Source organism: Loxodonta africana, chromosome 12, assembly GCF_030014295.1.
Source record: "Loxodonta africana isolate mLoxAfr1 chromosome 12, mLoxAfr1.hap2, whole genome shotgun sequence".
Lineage (NCBI taxonomy): Eukaryota > Metazoa > Chordata > Mammalia > Proboscidea > Elephantidae > Loxodonta > Loxodonta africana.
Genome location: NC_087353.1, coordinates 91,942,992 through 91,961,884, shown reverse-complemented (window position 1 = coordinate 91,961,884; position 18,893 = coordinate 91,942,992). Strand labels below are relative to the sequence as shown.

At 59.2% G+C, this 18,893-nt stretch overlaps 1 protein-coding gene across 1 annotated transcript; it reads right to left on the bottom strand.

The window, feature by feature from the left end:
- Nucleotides 1–61: 61 nt before the first annotated feature.
- Nucleotides 62–15,614, bottom strand: MAFK (MAF bZIP transcription factor K). The gene is made up of 3 exons (XM_003416660.4): nt 15,512–15,614; nt 5,213–5,292; nt 62–3,555 (listed from the first exon to the last, which is right to left on the bottom strand). Exons 2-3 carry the CDS (start codon nt 5,246–5,248, stop codon nt 3,121–3,123), a joined length of 471 nt encoding a protein of 156 aa, XP_003416708.1. The 5' UTR covers nt 5,249–5,292; nt 15,512–15,614; the 3' UTR covers nt 62–3,120.
- Between the last annotated feature and the right edge of the window lie 3,279 nt (nt 15,615–18,893).

Sequence of the window (18,893 nt, the reverse complement as noted above, 5' to 3'; positions counted from 1 at the left end):
GGCACGGGGGTTCTTGGCTCACAAAGCTCAGCCCGAAGCACCAACCTCGAAGCGGAGGCTCTGAAACCAGAATGCTTTATTGCAAAGGTACAAAAGCAATCACGGCGGCAGACGTACAGCAATAAATTAGGTGGTGGTGGTGAGTCTGGGGGCCCAGCAGACCAGGCCCAGCACGAGGTCTGCTCGCAATAACTTATAACAAAAGGCAGCACAAAAATAAATATTGAAATGAAATTACGTAGCAGCCACAGCGGCCAGAAGGAACAGGTGCCGAGGAGTTGGTGCGTGGGAGAGCCCTATTATCTTTTAGGAAGCAAGGGTCTGCCTTTGTGAAGAGGACCCGGAAGTCGGAAGCAGGAGAGACGAAGGGGAACAAACCCACCTTACAAAAAGGCTGTTGCCTTTGTTCTTAAGTTAAAAAAAAAAAAAAACCATATATTAAAATCGTGACAATGAAATCTAAAATGATTGGAAGGAAAAGCACAAGATGCTACTGGCTTCTTTCCTGGCGGGAGCAACAGGTCCTGGGGTACAGTCTGCACCCTTCTCCCCCACACCACTCCCCCTGGTGGCAGCCTGGGGGCCAGGCGCCCCCTGGTGGCGATGGCAGCTCCCTCCACTCCGTGCTTGGAGACATCCGGATCCCTCTCCAGCTCCAGCACCCAAACCAGGAAGGGGGCAGTGACCTCCAAGAACCAACTCTCATCGCTCCCTGCCCCCCACCCCCGACTGAGGACTGCATGCACCTAGAAGCCCAGGGTGGACAGGAGAGTTTGCACCCGCTACAGCCGCCTCGGGGAGGCCCCCGCTGGGGCAGCCAGCTGACCAGATGCTGGGAGGTGGTGGCCCCCACTGGGAAGGGCAGGTGGGAGGCCAGGGAGGAGCAAGACGTCCAACCCCCCACCCCTGCTTAAAAAGCCAGCTCTGCTCCAATAAAGATTTACAGTATCAAACTTGAAAAAAAGTTGTTACGAAAAATCTGTACGATAAAATGTGTATATAATTTTTATATATATATATATTTCTTTTTTTCTCTCTTTAAATATTTCCCATGGTCGTTACTGATATCCAATATGGATTACCTACCACGGCTATGGTATCAACAGCTTTGTTTTTTTAACCCCCCAGGCCTTTCGCTCTGCAGGAATCCAGCGCCCCCACCCTTGCACTGGCCATGGCCTCAGGCCCTCGCCCAGGACTGGAGGTCGGTGTGGTCCACTGTGGGGCCCTGGAGACTTTCCCAGGATGGACACTGACACAGCCCCGGGGGCCATCCCCCCTGCCCTCCTCTTTAGGGGGCTGGACACCCCTCGCAGGAGCCTGGCCACTTTCGAGGGTCTTGTTTGGTCTTATTTGGTGGTGGTGGCAGAGGGGCCTGGCTAAGGTGAGGGAGGAGCTAAGGCGTCCAGGCACAGGGTCCCTTCTGCTCATTCTGTGGTGGCTTATGGCCTGCATGAGACTCACCCCCACCCACTGCCCTAGCCCCACTGCCCACAGGTCAGGGGGTGCCTCCCCAACTGGCATCTTTCCTTCCCACCTTGCCAGGCAGCACCAGTCAGAAAGTATGGAAGCGCTGGGGGCCCTCCAGAGCGCTCCCACTGGTCCCGGGAAAGGAAGCCCAGGAAGTGTCCCCAAACTTGTCGTCGAGGCTGCGGAGCCCCAGGAAGAAAGCGTGAGTTCAAGGCTTCAGCAACGATTAAGCACCAAGTTGCAGAGTCCTCCATTTTCTCAGCGGTCTAGAACCCAAGGTCACACCTGCTGGGGCTTCCTGGCAACATCCCCAGGTCCTCCTCACTCTCCCCACACCCTCCTCCTCCACTTCCTTGAACCCTCCATGCAGTGCATCTGTCCATGGTCACCGCCCCGCGTCGTCTCTACACCCTCTTCTCTGGGAGCTGGCCCTCACTGATTGGCCCCCCACCCAAACCCACAGGCACAAGTGTCACCGGCCAATGAAGACTCCACAAGGAACAGCCTCTCCTCACCCTCCCCAGCATCCTCTGGACCATTCTCCTTGTCCTGGACCTGCAGCAGCCTGCCCATCCCCGGAAAGCCCTCCCATGGCTTAGCCTCATGTCCTCACTCACAGAGGGGCTCGAGGCCAGAGATCTATCTGCTTAGGACCAACTGCTGAGGGCACTCCAACCTCTCCCGGGGCCACCAGAGCACAGAGGGGCAGCCTCACGGTGCACTACGACTCCCTCTGCCACACCCAACCAGGAACCTCACCCTGAAAGACCTTCCGTACAAGCGGCTCCTCCAAGGCCCACCTTCCACCGCTGGGTGATGGCAGGCAGATCACGAACACGAGTGTACAGGGCACATACACACATGCACATACACGCAGCCCATGCTCACACAGGCATGCACCTAGCACATGTGTGCACACACACACAACCCCCACCCCATCAAGGACTCCAGTCCACATCTACCTTTTGCGGCCAGGAGCTGTCTGGATACAGCAGGGCTGTGAGTGCGTCTCAGGAGCGCCAGGAAGAATGCGCTGTCCCACGCTCCGCAGGGAGGCCAGGGCACTGAGCAGGCCAGGGAGGGGTTTCCTGCCTGGGGCTGGGGCATTGCAGGGGAGACAGACGGACTGAGCGTGTCTCAGGCGCTCGTGGGAGGAAGACCGAGCCCTGTGTCTCACGCCCAAAGACGCTTGCACATCCCAGGGACCTTGGGCACCAGAGAGACCCCAAAAAGATGCATCTTCCAGGGAGAAATGACGACAGGGTCCAGAAGGGTCAGGGGCATGTGTGTGTGTGTACATGTGTGCATGTGTGTGTGCATGTGTCTGTGAGCGTGTGGTTGTGTTGTGTGTGTGAGCATATGTATGAGAGTACGCGTGTGTGAGTGCGTGTGGGCGTGTGGGTGAGCACATGTGAGTTTCCATGTGCTCATGTGCACATGCACGGGGGACCGTGTTGCACACGCATTCACAGGGCCTCGCACTTCATCCCGCACTTGCAATCACGTTCCTGACACACACGACCGGCTCGTGGCCACGGGACACAGCCACAGGCCCCCGTGGGGGGCACACGAGCGTTGTGTTCTGGCCTGCGGGCATCCCGCGCCCCACCAGCCCCTGCCCACCCCCCACCCCCTCGCCTGGGCCAGGCTCTAGGACGCAGCCGAGAAGGGCACGGAGGGGGAGGCGAGCTCCGCCGATTTGACGATGGTGATGACGCTGGTGGTGGCCACTTTGGAGGGGGCCACAGGGCCACGGGCCACGGTACGGGCGAAGGTCTGCAGGGCGTCGTATTTGGCTCGCAGGGCATCAAGCTCCAGCCGCATGCTGCTGTTCTCTCGGGCCAGCTTCTCCACCTCCTGTTGCAGCTCCACGCGCTGCCGCTCCAGCTCCTCTTTCTGTGTCACCCGCTTGATGCGGCAGCTGGCTGCGTAGCCGCGGTTCTTGAGCGTGCGTCGACGCTGCTTCAGCCGTGTCACCTCCTCCTTGGTGAGGCCACGCAGATGCTGGTTCAGCTCCCGCACCGACATGCTCACCAGCTCGTCATCACTGAGCACCGGCGCGTTCTCGCCGGCCTCCTTCTTGACCTGTGGGGGCACGCAGGTGAGTGGGGTGGGGGAGGGGCACGTGGGTCACCTAGAGGCCTGCATGTGAGGTGAGTGGGGTGGGCAGGGGACCCGTGGGTCACCTGGAGCCTGCACACATGGTGGGCAGGGTGGGTGGGGCCCCACAGGTCACCAAGGGGTCTGCACAAGGCCATGAGCAGGGTGGATGGAGGACTGGGTCCTGTGGGCCACCTGAGGTCTACACACCAGATAAGCAGAGTGGGCGGGGCCCCCTGGGTCACCCGAAAGTCTGCACTGTGCAAATGGGGTGGGCAGGGCAGGTGGTGGACAGGAGTGGTCTGTACGTGTGGTGAGAGGAGTGGCCGGGGGCCCTGAAGGTCATCTAGGGGTCTTCATGTGGGGTGAGTGGGGTGAGCGGGGCCCCATGGGTCAACTGGAGGGTCTGCACAGTATCACTGAGCACCGAAGTGGTTGAGGGCCCAGCTCCCAGAGGCAGAGGGCCCATCGGACCCAGCAGTGACCTTGTCAGCCTGGGTGAGCCCTCCCTCAGTGAGGTGAGGAGGCCTCGTGGGACCACCCAATATGGCCACCCTGAGGCCAGCCCACAGCCCCCACTGCCATTCTCTAAATGGGGAGGGGATGAGCCATCATGGGGGAAAAGGCCAGGGGCTCCCCCAGCTGTGGTGATTCCTGGCAGCTGTATTTCCCCAAACTCAACGAGGACAGAGGCCACATGCATGCCGTCCTGGGACCCCTCCCGTGCTCACGTGGCTCCAACACAGCAGGGGCTCTGCAGCCCCTCCCCTCCCGCTGGCCGGCACAAGGGCACAACCCACAGCCCACAGAGAGGCTCCTCGTTGGCCCCAACTCTGCGCACAGCATCCAGGGCCCCGAGACTCGAGAGCCCCTGGTCACTCTCTGCCCACAGAGGCCAAGAGGCCACAGGGATGTGGCTGGCACTCAGTGCAGACAGAGCCTGGCCCTCAAGCCTAGGGCACCCCATTCACAGCTTCCTGTCAGGTGGCTCTGGAAGGCACAGGGCCACTCTGCACATGCCCAGGAGCAGGAGGTGGTGAGTGCGTTAGAAGCCAGGCTGTATCCCTACCACACCCTCTCTGCCTGCAAGTCACCTCCCTGGATGTCAGGCCCCCCAAACTGGTCACCCACCCCTCCCTGACAACATCCTTCCTAGCCGGTCATACCCCGGCCCAACTGCGGGGCTCACTGAGTCACATTCTAAAGGCAGCAAGAGAGGTGACTGTCAGGCCAGGAAAGATAGGGCTCAGTGGCTGACCCTACCTGGGACCTGCCCCATGATCCTGAGGCTGACCCTGCCTGTGACCCTGGACAGTGACCCTGGGGCTGACCCTGCCAGGGACCCTGGACAGTGACCTGGGGGCTGACTTTGCCCAGGACCCTGGACAGTAACCCTGGGGCTACTCTGCCTGTGATCCTGGACAGTGGTCCTGGTACTGACCCAACCCAGGACCCTGGCCAGTAACCCTGGGATTAACCCCACCCACAATCTCACCCATATCCCTGGACAGTGACCCTGGGGCCGGCCCCAGTCCATGACCCCACCCGTGACCCTAGGCAGTGGCCCTGGGGCTGATCCCACCCGGGACCCTGGGCAGGGACGGGGCACCCAGACCAGCCTGCCCACTCATCCCCACCTTACCTTTAATGCCTTGTTCGGTTTGGGATTAGTCGTCATAACCTGGGCACAATCACCAGGACAGAACTGCTTGGAAATCGTCACTGGAGAAACACAAAGACAACATCAAAACCAGCCCATGAGCCTGGCGGGCCTGGGCGCGTGCTGCCAGCAGTCCCAGTGACCCCCCAGGTGGAAGCACCATCCACTCCCAAGATGTTTGGTGCCATCCAGTGTTGCCCAGTGATGCTGACTATGGCCCAGAGCCCCACACCAAGACGGGGCGCCCCGTCTCCCTCGGCCCTTGCAGAGGTTCCTGCCCATTTGGCTGTGTCCCCGCCCCTCCCTGCCTGACCTGCTAGGGTCCTGGGGGTAGAACCCCCACCACAGCGATGACTGCTTCTTGTCCTGGCTCCTCTGTGCAAGGACCTGCCAGCCATGTGGGAAGCCAGGGCGCCCACCGTGGAGGCAAAGCAGCCACCATACACCACTCCCAGAATGCCACCCCCACTCCCAGAGCGCTGCTGCAACGGCGACAGCCCCCCGCCTCGCTACCTAAATGCTGGCCCCTGCCCCAGCCTCCATGCCCCACCCCAGGCCACAGACACCTACCACTGCCCTGGGTACTGCAGCTGTGACATCACCACCTGCACCTTGGCTGCACACACACCATGACCCTGAGAAGTACAGGCCGATGGGCCGGGCTCGCACTGACCGCTAAGCCGCCCCACCAGCAGCAGGGCCCCCGAGGGCTGTGGCTCGAGACTTTGGGCGGCGGTGGAGAAGCCACTACCTCACCACACCCGGAGGCTCTGTCTGGCGTCCCCGCCACCCGCCACCCCATCCGCTGTCGACACTGTGTCACACATTCTAATCATTCATGAAAACCCAGCCAAAGCGTCCCGGGCACAGCTCCCTCCCATAGTTGCCATGGTGACCTTGGGAACAGAGCCAGCCCCTATGGTAGCCATGGCGACGGAGAAGCCTAGAAACAAGGGGGATGGCGGGTCACGTCTGCAAGGGGTACCCGAGGTCGGCAGATGGTAAACGGACCTGTCCATGGCCTGCAGCTGGGAGGGGAGGCTGGCTGAGGGGACCGGGGTCCCCAGTGTCCCCAATGTGGGGAGAACAGAGACCAAGCAGAGAGCACATCGGGGGGATGCATGGAGAGGTGGGGTCCTCAGCCCAGGAGACAGGGCTGCACAGAGGCCGGACAGAGCCTCTGTCTCAACCACCCCCCTGTAGCCCCAGGACAAGGACAGAGAGCTCCCGGGGACGAACTCCCCCTCTACAGAGGCCTACTAGCCCCTTCCAGGGGCTGCAAATACAAAGGAGGGTTCCAGTACCCCACCCTCCAGATGCCCTGACTTGGCAGTGACCAAGATGTCCCCTGCCTCTTGGTGTCACAGGCCACAGGTGAGCCTGGCCCCTCCAGTGACAATAGCGGGCACCTCCCAAACACCTACCACCCCCCAGTCCTCCCACATGGCTGCTTCCATGGGGGTGTACACCCCAGGCCTGGGTGGGTGACGCTCGCAGAGGGCCAGGGTACCTACGAAAGAAGGACAGAGCCTCCGAGGGGAAGGCTGCCCCAGATGGGAGCAGCAGCATTAGGGTGACCTGGTGGGGATATTGGTTGACCCTATCATCACTTGGGAGGGCTGGCAGGTGCCTGTGGCCTCTCCCCTGGGGCCAAAGGCCAGGGGGCCACAAGGAACCCCTGGGAAACTTTCCCTTTAGCCAGCTCCAGCTCACAGGATCGCGTCAGCGCCCAGGGCCGAGCCATAGCTATGTGGTGAGTCACCGCTGTTTACAGAGGGCACATTCCCACAGAGCCGCCCGCCCACTGCGACGCCACTGCTCAGCCCCGGCCCTGAGTGAGAGTGGCACGGGTCATGCCCGCCGGCCAGGCAGAGGGCTCTGCACCCCTAGGGCCCAGCAGGGTCACGCCAAAAGCCCAGCAGGGCCAGAGAGGACAGTCTGGTCCGGGCCTTCCCATGACATGCCCCATTGTGGGAACTGGCCTGTGAAGACCCGGGCCCCATGAGGTCATCAGGATACACAGGATGTGACTCCCACCCACCATCATGGGGCACCAGCAGCCCCTCTCCAGGGGCTTGGCCAGCCCCTTCCTCGGCCAGAACCACATCCCCGTGTGTACTCTCCTCACTCGCTCCCCGACTTCTGGGGACCAGGACCCCTGGACCACAGGAAGCATGGCAGTGAGGGGTCCAGGGAGAGGGAGGAGGCCCCCGCCAGGTGAGCGGGAGCTGCGCCTCTCTCTATAGTGAGACGGTACCCAGTTAGAGCCCCGCTGGGAGTGGGGAGCTCAGGGAACCCTCCTCAGCTGTAACATGAGAATAAAATTAGGGGAACTGAGTAAAAGAAGAGGCTGTAACTGCGGCCATCTCGAGAGGTGAGAAAGTCAGAGAACAATAAAACGTTGTTGCTTGCCACAGCACCGACTCCCTACACGGTGATTCCGGGATGCAAGTGGTGTGGCCTCTCCCACCCACCGAACCCCTCCAGAAGGGGAGATTCGGGCCTAGAGGCTTCGAGTAGACAGCGTGATGCCGCTGGCACCAGCAGGCTGTGCGCTGGCCACCCAGGATGAAACGTACCCTCTTCCGAGAAACAAGGGTGTTGAAGGTGCTCCAGGGTCCCACCCAGCCCTCAAAGGTCCCACAGACGGGACTTCCTCACCTGCTACCCCCGTCAGCCCCAGGGCAGGCCTACCCTGGAGGCCCCTCCTGGGAACCAGCGGCCTGCGTGTGCTGCTAGGGCCTGGGGAGGGGATGGAGAAGTCCCCAAGGCAGAACGAGACCCCATGCCAACTCTCCACTCAGAAAACCACCACCACCAGCCGCTGTGGAGTTGATTCCGACTCATGGCGACCCCACGTGTGTCAGAGCACAAATGTGCTCCATAGGGTTTCTGATGGCTGATTTTTCAGAAGTAGATCACCAGGCCTTTCTTCCGAGGTGCCCCGGGTGAACTCATATCTCCAACCTTTTAGTTAGCAGCTGAGTGAGTGAACCGTTTATACCATCTGGGGACTCCTCTCATAAAACAAGTGAGTCAGACCTCCATTTCAGCAACGGGAACCAGCTCGGTGAGTAGCATCTTGACCAGAATCTGGAAGAATCCTGGGCTCTTGGGACCACTTGGCCACCCCCCACCCACTGGCTCCTTGGCAGCCCGGGCCTTGTGGAGAGGCTTGTAGCTGAGGCGCAGCCTGGCCGAGTCGGGACACCCCGCAGGGCTGCGGCTCCAGGACCTGGCACTCCAGAGCTTCCCTCCTGCCCTTCGCGTTTGGGGTCCAGGAACAGAGAGCGTTGAGTCAATACTATGTGTTTCTTCTGCGTATTCTGGATAAAGGTAACAGCAGTACCAGGTCGGTCCGTCCACTAAGCTTACAAGAGGAGTGCTGCGGCTGACCTGCTGCTCTCTGTTCCTGAACTCTCAAAAATCCGCCACTGAAAACCCTGTAGGACACAGTTCTCCTCTGTACACGTGGGGCTGCCAAGAGTCGGAGTTAATGGCAACTGGTTACTGGTTATTGAGCTAAAATCACTTCAAACCTCACCAGCAAGAAAAAGGACAGCTTGCTTTTTGAAAGGGGTTTGGAGACAAGTTTTCTATGTGTACGAAAAAGATTTAAGGAGCCCTTGTGATGCAATGGTTAAGTGCCCGGCTGCTAACAGAAAGGTCGGTGGTTTGAACCCACCAACTGCTTCACTGGGGAAAAACGTGGCAATCTGCTTCCATAAAGATTACAGCCTTGGAAACTCCATGGGGCAGTTCCACTCTGTCCCATGGGGTCACTATGAGTTGGAATCAACTGGATGGCAACAGGTGTTTTAATCTTTATAGGAGCAGATTGCCAGGTCTTTCTCCAGTGGAGCCGCTGGGTGGGTTCAAACTGCTAACCTTTTGGTTAGCAGCTGAGCCCTTCACCGTCTGCACCACCCAGGGACTCCTCATACCTTTTAGGTGACTGTTTTTCTGTTAGCTGACGAGGCTGGGTGTTTAACCGAAAGCCAAAAATGTCACCCTGACGTACAGCTAAACAAGGTTCAACAGGAAAAGTCATTTCCTCTAAGACAAGAGGAAATACACACATGGCCATGGATGGAGTCAGACTCTGGCGGCTGCAGAGTTTCAAACACATTTGGGGCCAGGGGGCCACCTACACGTCCTGGCTGAGAACGCAGTCTGTAGGGCCTGCGTCCTCCTCTGTTCTGTCCAGGAGAGGCGAACTGCTCGAGGGATACATTCCGAAATCCCCTGGGCATCCCTGGGACAGAGTAAGTAGCCCAGGTTAAACAGTCGTGGGACTGCCCTTTCCAAGACAGGATGGCAATTTCAGACCCCTTGTCAACTGCGGGGAGCTCCGAGACGGTGCCAACAGTTAACATGCTCAGCTGCTAAACTGAAAGGCTGGGGGTTCGAGTCCATGCAGAGGTGCCTTGGAAGAAAGGCCTGGCAATCTACTTCCAAAAAGGCAGACACTGAAAACTCTGTGGGGCACGGTTCTGCTCTAACACACAAGGGGTCGCCATGAGTCGGAGTCAACTCCTCAGTCACTAACAACAACTAGTTTCCTGCAGTCCCTGGGTGGCACAAATGATCAATAAGCTCAGCTGCTAACTGAAAGGTTAGGGGTTACAGTCCACCCAGAGGAACCTCAGAAGAAAGGCCTGGTAATTTACCTCCAAAAACTCAGGCACTGAAAACCCTATGGAGCCCAGTTCTACTCTGACACACGTGGGGTCACCGTCAGGCGAGGTCAGCTCTAAGGCAACCTGGTTTTTTGTTAACTCCAGCGAACATTCGTCAACCGCCTCCTGTCTGACGCAGCCTTTTTGGTGTGGGGGAGTTCCGAATCCGTCCCCCAGTAGTATCCCGCTTCTCACTGCACCAGCAGCACAGTAGGTGAGAGGACACAGGCTCAGGGCCAAAGGGTAAGGCTTTCTCCATAAGCCAAACTGGGTGGGTGACCGGAGGAGGCTTACACTGTCTGGGAGAGGAGGAGGGCTTACAAGGTTTCTAAGGTTCTAATCCTCGCCGAGATGAAACCACTGCACTAGACTCAAGCCACGCGAGCAGGACCAACCTGACCTCATTCACGCTGCATGCAGCCTTGCATGAGGGACACACCTCGGGTGAGTGACGGCTGGAACTCCAGGCACTTAGTCGACCACAAGCCCTCCTCCCTGCTCCACTCCATGCACCCAGCCAGTCTGATAAACATGTGGTGGGGGCCCCCCTTTCCCACCCAATGACATTGGACTTGGGAAGAGGGGAGGGGTGGGAGGCCCAGCAGGAGTCTACCCCACCTTTTGCTAGGGGGCCCCTCTCCCCAGCCCTCACCCTAACTTCTTCCAGGAAGCCCTTCTAGGGGCCCCACCTGCCCAGAAGAGCAAGTGCAAACCCTAAGTAACCCAGAACACTGGCCTCACGCGTCACAGATACACACGAATGGACTCCACAGAGGCTTAGTCTACTCTGCTCCCGGGAAGTGGACGCCTCTTCACAGGCAACCCCACTCGGAGACAAATGGCCTGGCACCCCACGGGCCCCAGTCAGGTCCCAGGTCACCCCACAAACGAACCTATGGTAACACTGCTCTGTACAGGTGGGGTCCCAGGGCAGGACGCCTTATCGTCCCCCAGGACACCCGGGCTCAGTGTGCTGCTCCCCTCACTGCACCCCTACCGGGTGCCCCTTCAGCACCCCACCCAACAGCAGATTGGCTGGCGGCCCCCGCGGCATGGCTGTCGGATGCTGGAGGACGTCTGGTCACCTTGCACTCGCAATCCGAGGGAAGCTGTGTCATCCCGGCTGTACTGGAGGGTGACTCAGGCAGCTGCCGGGGCAATAACAGGCGACACCACACCCCTCTGCCCAGGCTCCTGCCCCTGGCCCCCACCCTGCTTCAGGCTCAGCCCCAGCCCCTCACCCTGACACCTTCTGGTTTCTGTCTCAGTGCATCTCCCTGTGCCCCTGGTCCCCCTGCCAGCTGATCCCAATGAGCTCCCGGCCTCCACTTCCCCCTAGGGTACTCTCTGGGAAGACCTGAGGCCCCACAGCCAACATCCTCTCCTGGCCTCTCTTCTGTGTCCTGGGCTCAGCCTGAGGTCCAGCAACCACACTGAAACCAGTGTGCCTGTCACACCCACCGCAGACCACACCCTGACCACTAGGGCTACCCATCTCCCATTCGGGGGCAGTGGTGGTTCAGTGGTAGAATTCTTGCTTTCCACACAGAGGACCTGGGTTCGATTCCCGGCCAATGCACCTCGTGCGCAGCCACCACCCATCTGCCAGTGGAGGTTTGCGTGTTGTTATGATGCCGAACCGGTTTCAGCAGAGCTTCCCGACTACGATGAACTAGGAAGAAAAGCCTGGTAATCTACTTCTGAAAATCAGCCAAAGAAAGCCCCATGAATTACAACAGTCCGATCTGCAACCAATCATAGGGATGGCTTGGGACTGGACAGCGTTTCCTTGCATGCGGTCACCATGAGTCGGGCCGACTTGACAGCAGCTAACAACAACTACAATGTCTCTCCACCCTACAGCACCTGCCCTGCCAGGCCTCCTCTCACCTGCCTGGACTATGGCTGTGCGGGATCTGACTCTCACTGACTGTGGCCCCTCCGTTGCAGCCCCTCAGGCAGGCAGAGGGACCCCTTGGCTGGAACCTCTCCAGAGCATCTCACTCCCCTGAGCTACCTGTTGCCACTGCCATCCAGCCCTAGCTCCATACAGCCCACGGCCTCCTGCACTCCATCCCTGGAAGGCCCCCAACCCTCCCTTGCCCCCTGCCTTTGCCTAACTTCTTCCAGAAAGCCCCCCCAGCGCCATCCTCTCCACCCTCCCCCACCCCCAGCAGCAGGCAGGTGCCCTCTCCTGAGCAGATGGACGTCCTTCTGCGGACAGGACTGCCCCTCCCTGGCCTGTGAGCTCCAGAAGGCTGGGAGCACAGCCTTCCTCCCCAACTCCTAGCAGGCAGGTCCAAGCCAAGAGTAGAGGTTTGGCGAACAAGCCAACAGGCACATGGCTCTACACTGAAGAGCAGGGGGGTGCCCAAGCAACCCGAAGAAGTGCTGGGAAGGGGCTGTGTCCCCACCCTCCCTGCCCCAGGACGCCCAAACAGCAAGCCGCTGGCACCAGACTTCCAGCCACCACTCTGGGCTTCAGCTTCCTGGTGTAAGAGTGGGGGGTGGGAGGGGGGCCGCATGACCCTCCACGTCCTTCTCTACCTGTTCTAAAAGCCTACGACACTTTCAATTTCCTGAACCAGCCAGAAAGAGGAAGCATGAGCCTGTGACTTATAAAAAGCAAAACTAAATACCGGAGCAATGCATCTTCCATTCGAGGAGGGCGGGAAGGGCGGGAGCGGGGTGAGTCACTGTTTACTGCTCGGAGGAGCAGCTACGCAGAGAATTCTCCCAGCTGGCCAGAGAACCGCGTCCCATGCAGACTGGACCCGGGACCCAGATAGTCCACTCCAGGAACCTTTAGACTCAGAAACAGTCAGGCCGCCAGGCACGGCTTCAGCCAGGCCTGGGTAGCAGAGAGTGCTGGCTGCCCAAGGTTGTAAACAAGCGCCTGTAGCTATCCCAGAGCCTGGAGAGCAATCTCCTGAGCCAGATCCGCAGTGGACAAATAGTGGTCCGGAAAGTGACCTTACCCAGCAGCAGCCTCAAGGGGCCAGAGAAGGGGCTGGAACGCGGCAAGCCCTGGCGCTCGCTCGCTTGCTCTCTCTCTCAGTAGAAGCTGACTTCCCCCGTGTCCTCAGTTCCATGCCCATTTTTAGCGACCACCTTGAAAGCAAGCACTGCTGAGTTTGGGATCAGCTCCTTGAAGCCTGTGCAAGGTTCAAGTACAGAAGTCAAAGGTGGCTAGTTTGGGCTTTGTTTTAACAAATGTTTTATCTTGGAATAACGAGACATCTAGTTTTAGACTCTCTCTACCAAGGTCAACTCCAAAACATTCCTACCAGGTTCTATAAGGAAGGAAGATGTTCTCATGAATCATGTTAGCTACCTACGTGCATGCAACAGGTCTTAGGTGGCGGACCACCCACCAGCACAGCCCACCTATAACTTCCCAGACCCCACTCATCTGCCTGGAGGAACGCTCTTTTGAAAGTTCTAGGCCCCTCTCTTGGAAACCCTGGTGGAGTAGTGGTTAAAAGCTACGGCTATTAACCAAAAGGTCAGCAGTTCGAATCCAGCAAGTGCTCCTTGGAAACTCTATGGGGCAGTTCTGAGTGGCAATGGGTGTGTGGGTGTATGAGACCCCTCTCTAAGGAGCCCGGGTGGCAAAATAGTTAGGTGCTTGGCTGCTAACCGAAAGGTCGGTGGCTCAAACCCACCAGCCGCTCCTCAGGACAAAAGACCTGGTGATCTGCTCTCATAAAGATACAACCAAGGAGACCCTATGGGGCAGTTCTACTCCGCCCCATGAGTTTGCTATAAGTCAGAATCGATGTGACAGCACCTAACAACTACAGACTCCTCTGCCATAGCCATCCCCCTAAATCTTGGAGAAGCCTGGGCTCCAGGGATACCAAGCATCTCTGTGTTCTATCAAGATGTCCTCTGCGATGATCACTGCAGCACCCGAGCCTCATCAATGGTGCCAGGAGAGTTCTACAGTTCATACCGGGTGAAGAAAAAAACGGAAGGGCTGTGTCCAAGCCAAACCACGCACCCGTAAAAACCTATCTCCACCATACAGAGTTGTGTTGGAGGTTTACGAGCCATGGCGAGCTTCCTGAGGCCAAGCACCTGGCACAAAAACGGTGGCTGATGGTTACTCAATTGCTGAATGAATTGCTAAGCGGAAGATCCAATTTCTGCTTGGCTACAAGAGCTGCGTGAAAAGTCAACAGCATAATCATTAACGCAGAGAGTGCAGAAACCTGCAGCAGCCCCAAACGTGAGCTGCCCTGTGAACGCAGGAAAAAGACCTCTCCACAACCAGAGGTGGGTGAGATACACTAGCAGGCGGAGGGCAAAATGATTTGCCTTCTCCAGAGTAGACCTAATTCAAGAACAGAACCACGGAAGGGGTCAGGCTTTCTCAATTCATGCCTGATTCGTGCCCCACTTCCGAGGACTCAGAGAAGACTCTTAGAAGAAAGTTGTTTTTGCATCCTGACTCATTGTGACCCCATGTGACAGAGTACAACTGCCCCACAGGGTTTCTTAGGCTGAAATCTTTAGGGGAGTAGACAGACAGGTCTTTCTTCTGTGGAGCCTCTGGGTAAGTTCAAACTGCTGACCTTTCGGTCAGCAAACACTTAACCGTTTTGCCACCAGGGCTCCTTGAAGAATGAGGAACACGTTATTGTTTCCGGAACTCGACAGAATCACACAAGAGCTAGTACCTTTGGAGCTGGAAGAGATCTAACGCACAGATGAGAAAGATGAGACCTGGACGATGGGTTTGGGCGAAGTGACACAGCCCCCCAAGACTGGCGGCTGGCACCTGCCACCCTTCCCCTCCACTCCTTGCGCACCCCAAAGCTTCCCTTGGGGTGCCCCTGGCAGGTCAGTTCCTCATTCCTCTCCTCACTTCGGGTAAGCCCCCTGTCCTCCCGCAGAGTGTCCGTCCAGCCATTGGGCCGGAGCACTGCCCATCACGGGTAGGAAGTGACTGCAGGGCAGGCTTCAGAGCCTCGCCAGGGAGAGACGGAGCACAAGTTGACCCGGCTCCCACGGAGCGGAAGCGGCTATGTAAATAAACGCACCCCAAGTCGGCCCGCCGCCCACGCTGCGGGGCGCCCCCGCCCTCGGCTGGCTCACGCGCTATCCAGCACGTGGCAGTTTATTTGTGCCCCCGCCTTTCTGCCTCGGAGCAGACCAGAAAGGTGAAACAGGTAAGGCAGGTGAGGGGGTGCGCGCACCCTGCCAGGACACCCACAGAAACCTCCTCGATTCCGGGTGATCCCTGGACCCTCTTCCAAGTCCGCCTCTGGTCTCGGCCCGGGCGCTGGGCGACACGTGCAAAGTTAGGGGGGCGCTCTCTCCCGGCCCCGAGAGCGCAGGCGACCCATTTCTCTGTCCCAGGAGACCCCGAGCCCGCGAGGTGCCGCCAGAGGAGGGGTCTACGGAGAAGGCTCCGTGGCCCGCGGGGCCCGTCCCACCCCGCGCAGGGCCCCTCCGGGCGCGCGCACACCTGACGGCAGGTGTGGGAAAGAGCCAAGCGGGCAGACGGCCCTGAGCGGGAGTATCCGCCGCGGACGATGACTCAGCGGCCGGTGGGACCGCGCCACGCCCCCGCCCGGCGCCCCCGACCGCGCCTCACCTGAACGTCGCGCGGGGGGCGCGCGGGCTCGCGCTCTGCTTGCTCTCGCGCTCCCTCGCGGTCCCCTCCACTGCCGCCGCCGCCGCCGCCGCCTCGCGCTCCGGCGCCGACTTCGCGAAGAACAACAAGCCCCCCCCCGCCGCCCGCCGCCTGCGCGCCCGCCCGGCCGCCCCGCATCTGACACCCGCTTCCGGGATCGCGCGTAAGCGCGCGTCACTGCGGCGCCCGTCCCACCCTCCGCCGGCCCCGCCCCTCCTGGAGCTCTGGCCCCGCCCACCTCGCGCCGTCTCCCCCGGCCTCTCACCGCGGCCTCGCCCCTTCCTGGGCCCAGCTTCCGCAAAGGCCACGCCCCTGCGCCAAGGCACCTCCTCTCTGCAGGCACCGCCCACCGCCAGAGTGCCCGCCCAGCGCCTCCGCATCTGACACTTGCTTCCGGATCGCGCCTTCGCGGCGCCCGTCCGGTCCCCTCCGACTTCGCCCCTTGGTCTCGCCCCTGCGGCGCGGCCACGCCCCCTCGCCGGGACCTCGCCCCGCCCCGCCGCCTGTCCGGCCCCCTCCCCACTCCTGCAGCCCCGCCCCTCCGCGACCTCTGGCCCCGCCCACCTCGCCCTATCTCCCCGCCTTCCCCGGGCCCAGCTCGCGCCAGCTTTGCGCCGTCGCTCCGCCCACGCGTCGTGGCCGCGTTCCCCTAGCACTGCCGCGCCCGGCTGCTGGCCTCCTGGGCCCGGTGTGGCGGAGGGACAGGTGCGGAGTTGGGCGCTCAGCCGGAGCTCGGCCGCCAGCCCCTGCTCCAGCCCCAGGTGCAGCCGCCCCTCGCCCAGCGCCGCGTCCTCCGGAGCAGAGGAGCGTCCCCGCAGTAGTCCTGTGTTCGCGCGCTCCTGCAGGTTCTTCGAGGCGCTGGCACCTGGAAGTCGGCCGTCTCCGACCGTCCGCATACAGCCGAGGGACCCTGCTTCTGACTTGAGTCGCATCGGGCAGACACTGTCCCCGAAACTGGACGGGACAGAGGGGAGAGAGCCCTCCGAGCAGGGGCGGGCGCCTGGGGATCTTCTCTGGGTCCGTGTTCCTAACTGATCACGCCCTCTGTCCTCGCCTGTGATTGTCAGTGCCCTCCGGGGACCGGCCATCCCTCTGCGGCGGGGTGGTCCTGGGGGAAGTCCCGGGGGGAGAACGGTCCTTCGGGGGTAGTCCTGGAGGGGCTCTCCCGCAGGAGTCGGTGTCTAGGGAGGGGTGAGCTCAGTGTGGTGTTTGGGTGTGTAGATGTGTGGAAGTTGTCACCTGGTGACAAGGTCTTGGGGTTTTATCACAAGGCTGAGAAAATAGACGAGGGATTAGGGACGTGTCCAGGTCCCGCAGGGCCCCAAATGGAGAGGAGGGTTCTGGCATCCTCTTCTCACAGACACCTCATCTGTCCTTTGATTTCCTGTTTTGGATGGAGGAATGGGCAAGGAAAGCGGTTTCTCCTTCATGGGAAAGACAACATCAGAGTGACCAATGGCTGCTGACCCTTAGCCTCAGGGTCCAGGAGTCCTAGACATCAGGTCTGGGGACTCACGTCATCCCAGTCCCAGGGTTGGTTGCCCTAGGGAAAGGCAGGCCCAGCAGAGGCCCAGAGTACCTTGTGATTGACCCTTCAGATTGGGGAACCCTCGTGGGAGGGGACCCACACCCTCCCCACCACAGGTGAGGATGGCCACAAGGGTGGCTTGTCCACAGTCGCATGGCTGCTGCCATCTGCCAGGCCCAGGAGGCGCCTTCTCCTTCTGCCCAGCACTCTGAGGGAGGCTGAGCTCCCAGATGCAGATGCATGTCTAGATCGTCTCTCGGAAAGAATGAGCCGTCTGGATGGAGCAGCATGTCTGCGAGTTCTAGGTAAAATGAGGAAAACATGCCGGGCCTCAGGAGTGGCAGGCGGCCTCCCACGTGGCCCTTGTTGCATCTGCCAAAGGCGCTAGGAAGTCTGTTTCCTTGGTGGCCTGCACTGTGGGATGTATCCTGGGGGACAAATGGGGAAAGGGACCAGGATTGTGTGGCTCTCCTTTGTGCCATTCGCACCACAGCCTGGCTTGGTGTTTATGGAGTGGCCAAGTGGCTTCTTGCCATGGAGGACGTGGGCTTCGTTCTGGGGGGCTAGCGCCCAAATATTCCTCCTACCATCCACCGGCTCAGAAGCCTTTCCCCGTAAGGGCCCCTTGGCTCTCTGGGATAACGAGGTGAACTGATGTTGGTTAACAACCTCAGGAGTAACAGCCACCAACAAACCAACAGCAGCAGGAGAAATAGCACTCCATTGCCACAGGATGTTTTCAACGTGATTTCCTCCCCTGGGGTTGGAAGGGTGCTTCCCCTTTCCCCCTGCCAACGCTCTCCGCAGATGCAGAGCTAGTGCGGTCCAGCTAGTCTCTGTGTCCCCCAGCCATCATCTGAGTCTCCCGGGACTCCCAGGACCCTTTCTCAGTGGTCCAGTATTAGTTTCTGCTCAGTGTCTTTGTTTTCCTAATTTGATGGCAGTCTTCAGATTCAGTTTGCTCACTAATACCAAAGCGGTTACTGTCCAGTCAACCCTGACTCTTGGCAACTGCATGTGTGTCAGAGCCGAACTGTGCTCCATGGTGTTTTTAATGGCTGATTTTTCAAAAGTAGATCCCCAGGCATTTCTTTCGAGGCATCGCTGGGTGGACTCAACTCTCCAACCTTTTGGTTAGCATCTGAATGCATTAAGTATTTGTGCGACTCAGGGATTCCATTGTTGACATTAGGTGCCCTCAAGTTGATTTCAACTCATAACGACCCCATGTGACAGGGTAGAGAGCTGCCCCATAGGGTTTTCTAGACCAGGTCATCAGGTCTTTCTCCTGAGGAGTGGATGAGTGGGTTTGAACCACCAACCTTTTGGTTAACAGCCTGGTGCTTAACTGTTTGTGCCATCCAGGGACTCCCGGTAGCACTGTCATTATTATCATCGTCATTATTATTTGCTTGAAAGAAGGAAGATGAGAAGTTGAAATTAGAAGTGGGAGATATAGGTCACTTATAGGTCACATGGAAACCCTGGTAGCCTAGTGGTTAAGTGCTATGGCTGCTAACCAAAGGGTCGGCAGTTCGAATCTCCTAGACGCTCCTTGGAAACTCTATGGGGCAGTTCTACTCTGGCCGATAGGATCACGATGAGTCGGAATCCACTCGACGGCAGCAGGTTTGGTTTTTGGTTTTGGTATAAGGTCACATATTGGTCATACCTTAGGGGGGGTGGTCTCTTCATCTCACCTCTCTGAGCCTTAATTTTTTCAACTTTAAAATGAGTTTAATATGGTGAAGATGGACTTTCTAACAAGTGGTGGGACAACTTGTAGAAAAAGATACAGTTGGATCCACACTCGAT

Bases quoted from the DNA above. Each gene is read 5' to 3' on its own strand.
- MAFK (XM_003416660.4), bottom strand. From the start codon at position 5,248: ATGACGACTAATCCCAAACCGAACAAGGCATTAAAG. The intron at 3,556-5,212 runs GTAAGGTGGGGA...GTGCCCCCACAG, and splicing joins AACCGAACAAGGCATTAAAG to GTCAAGAAGGAGGCCGGCGA.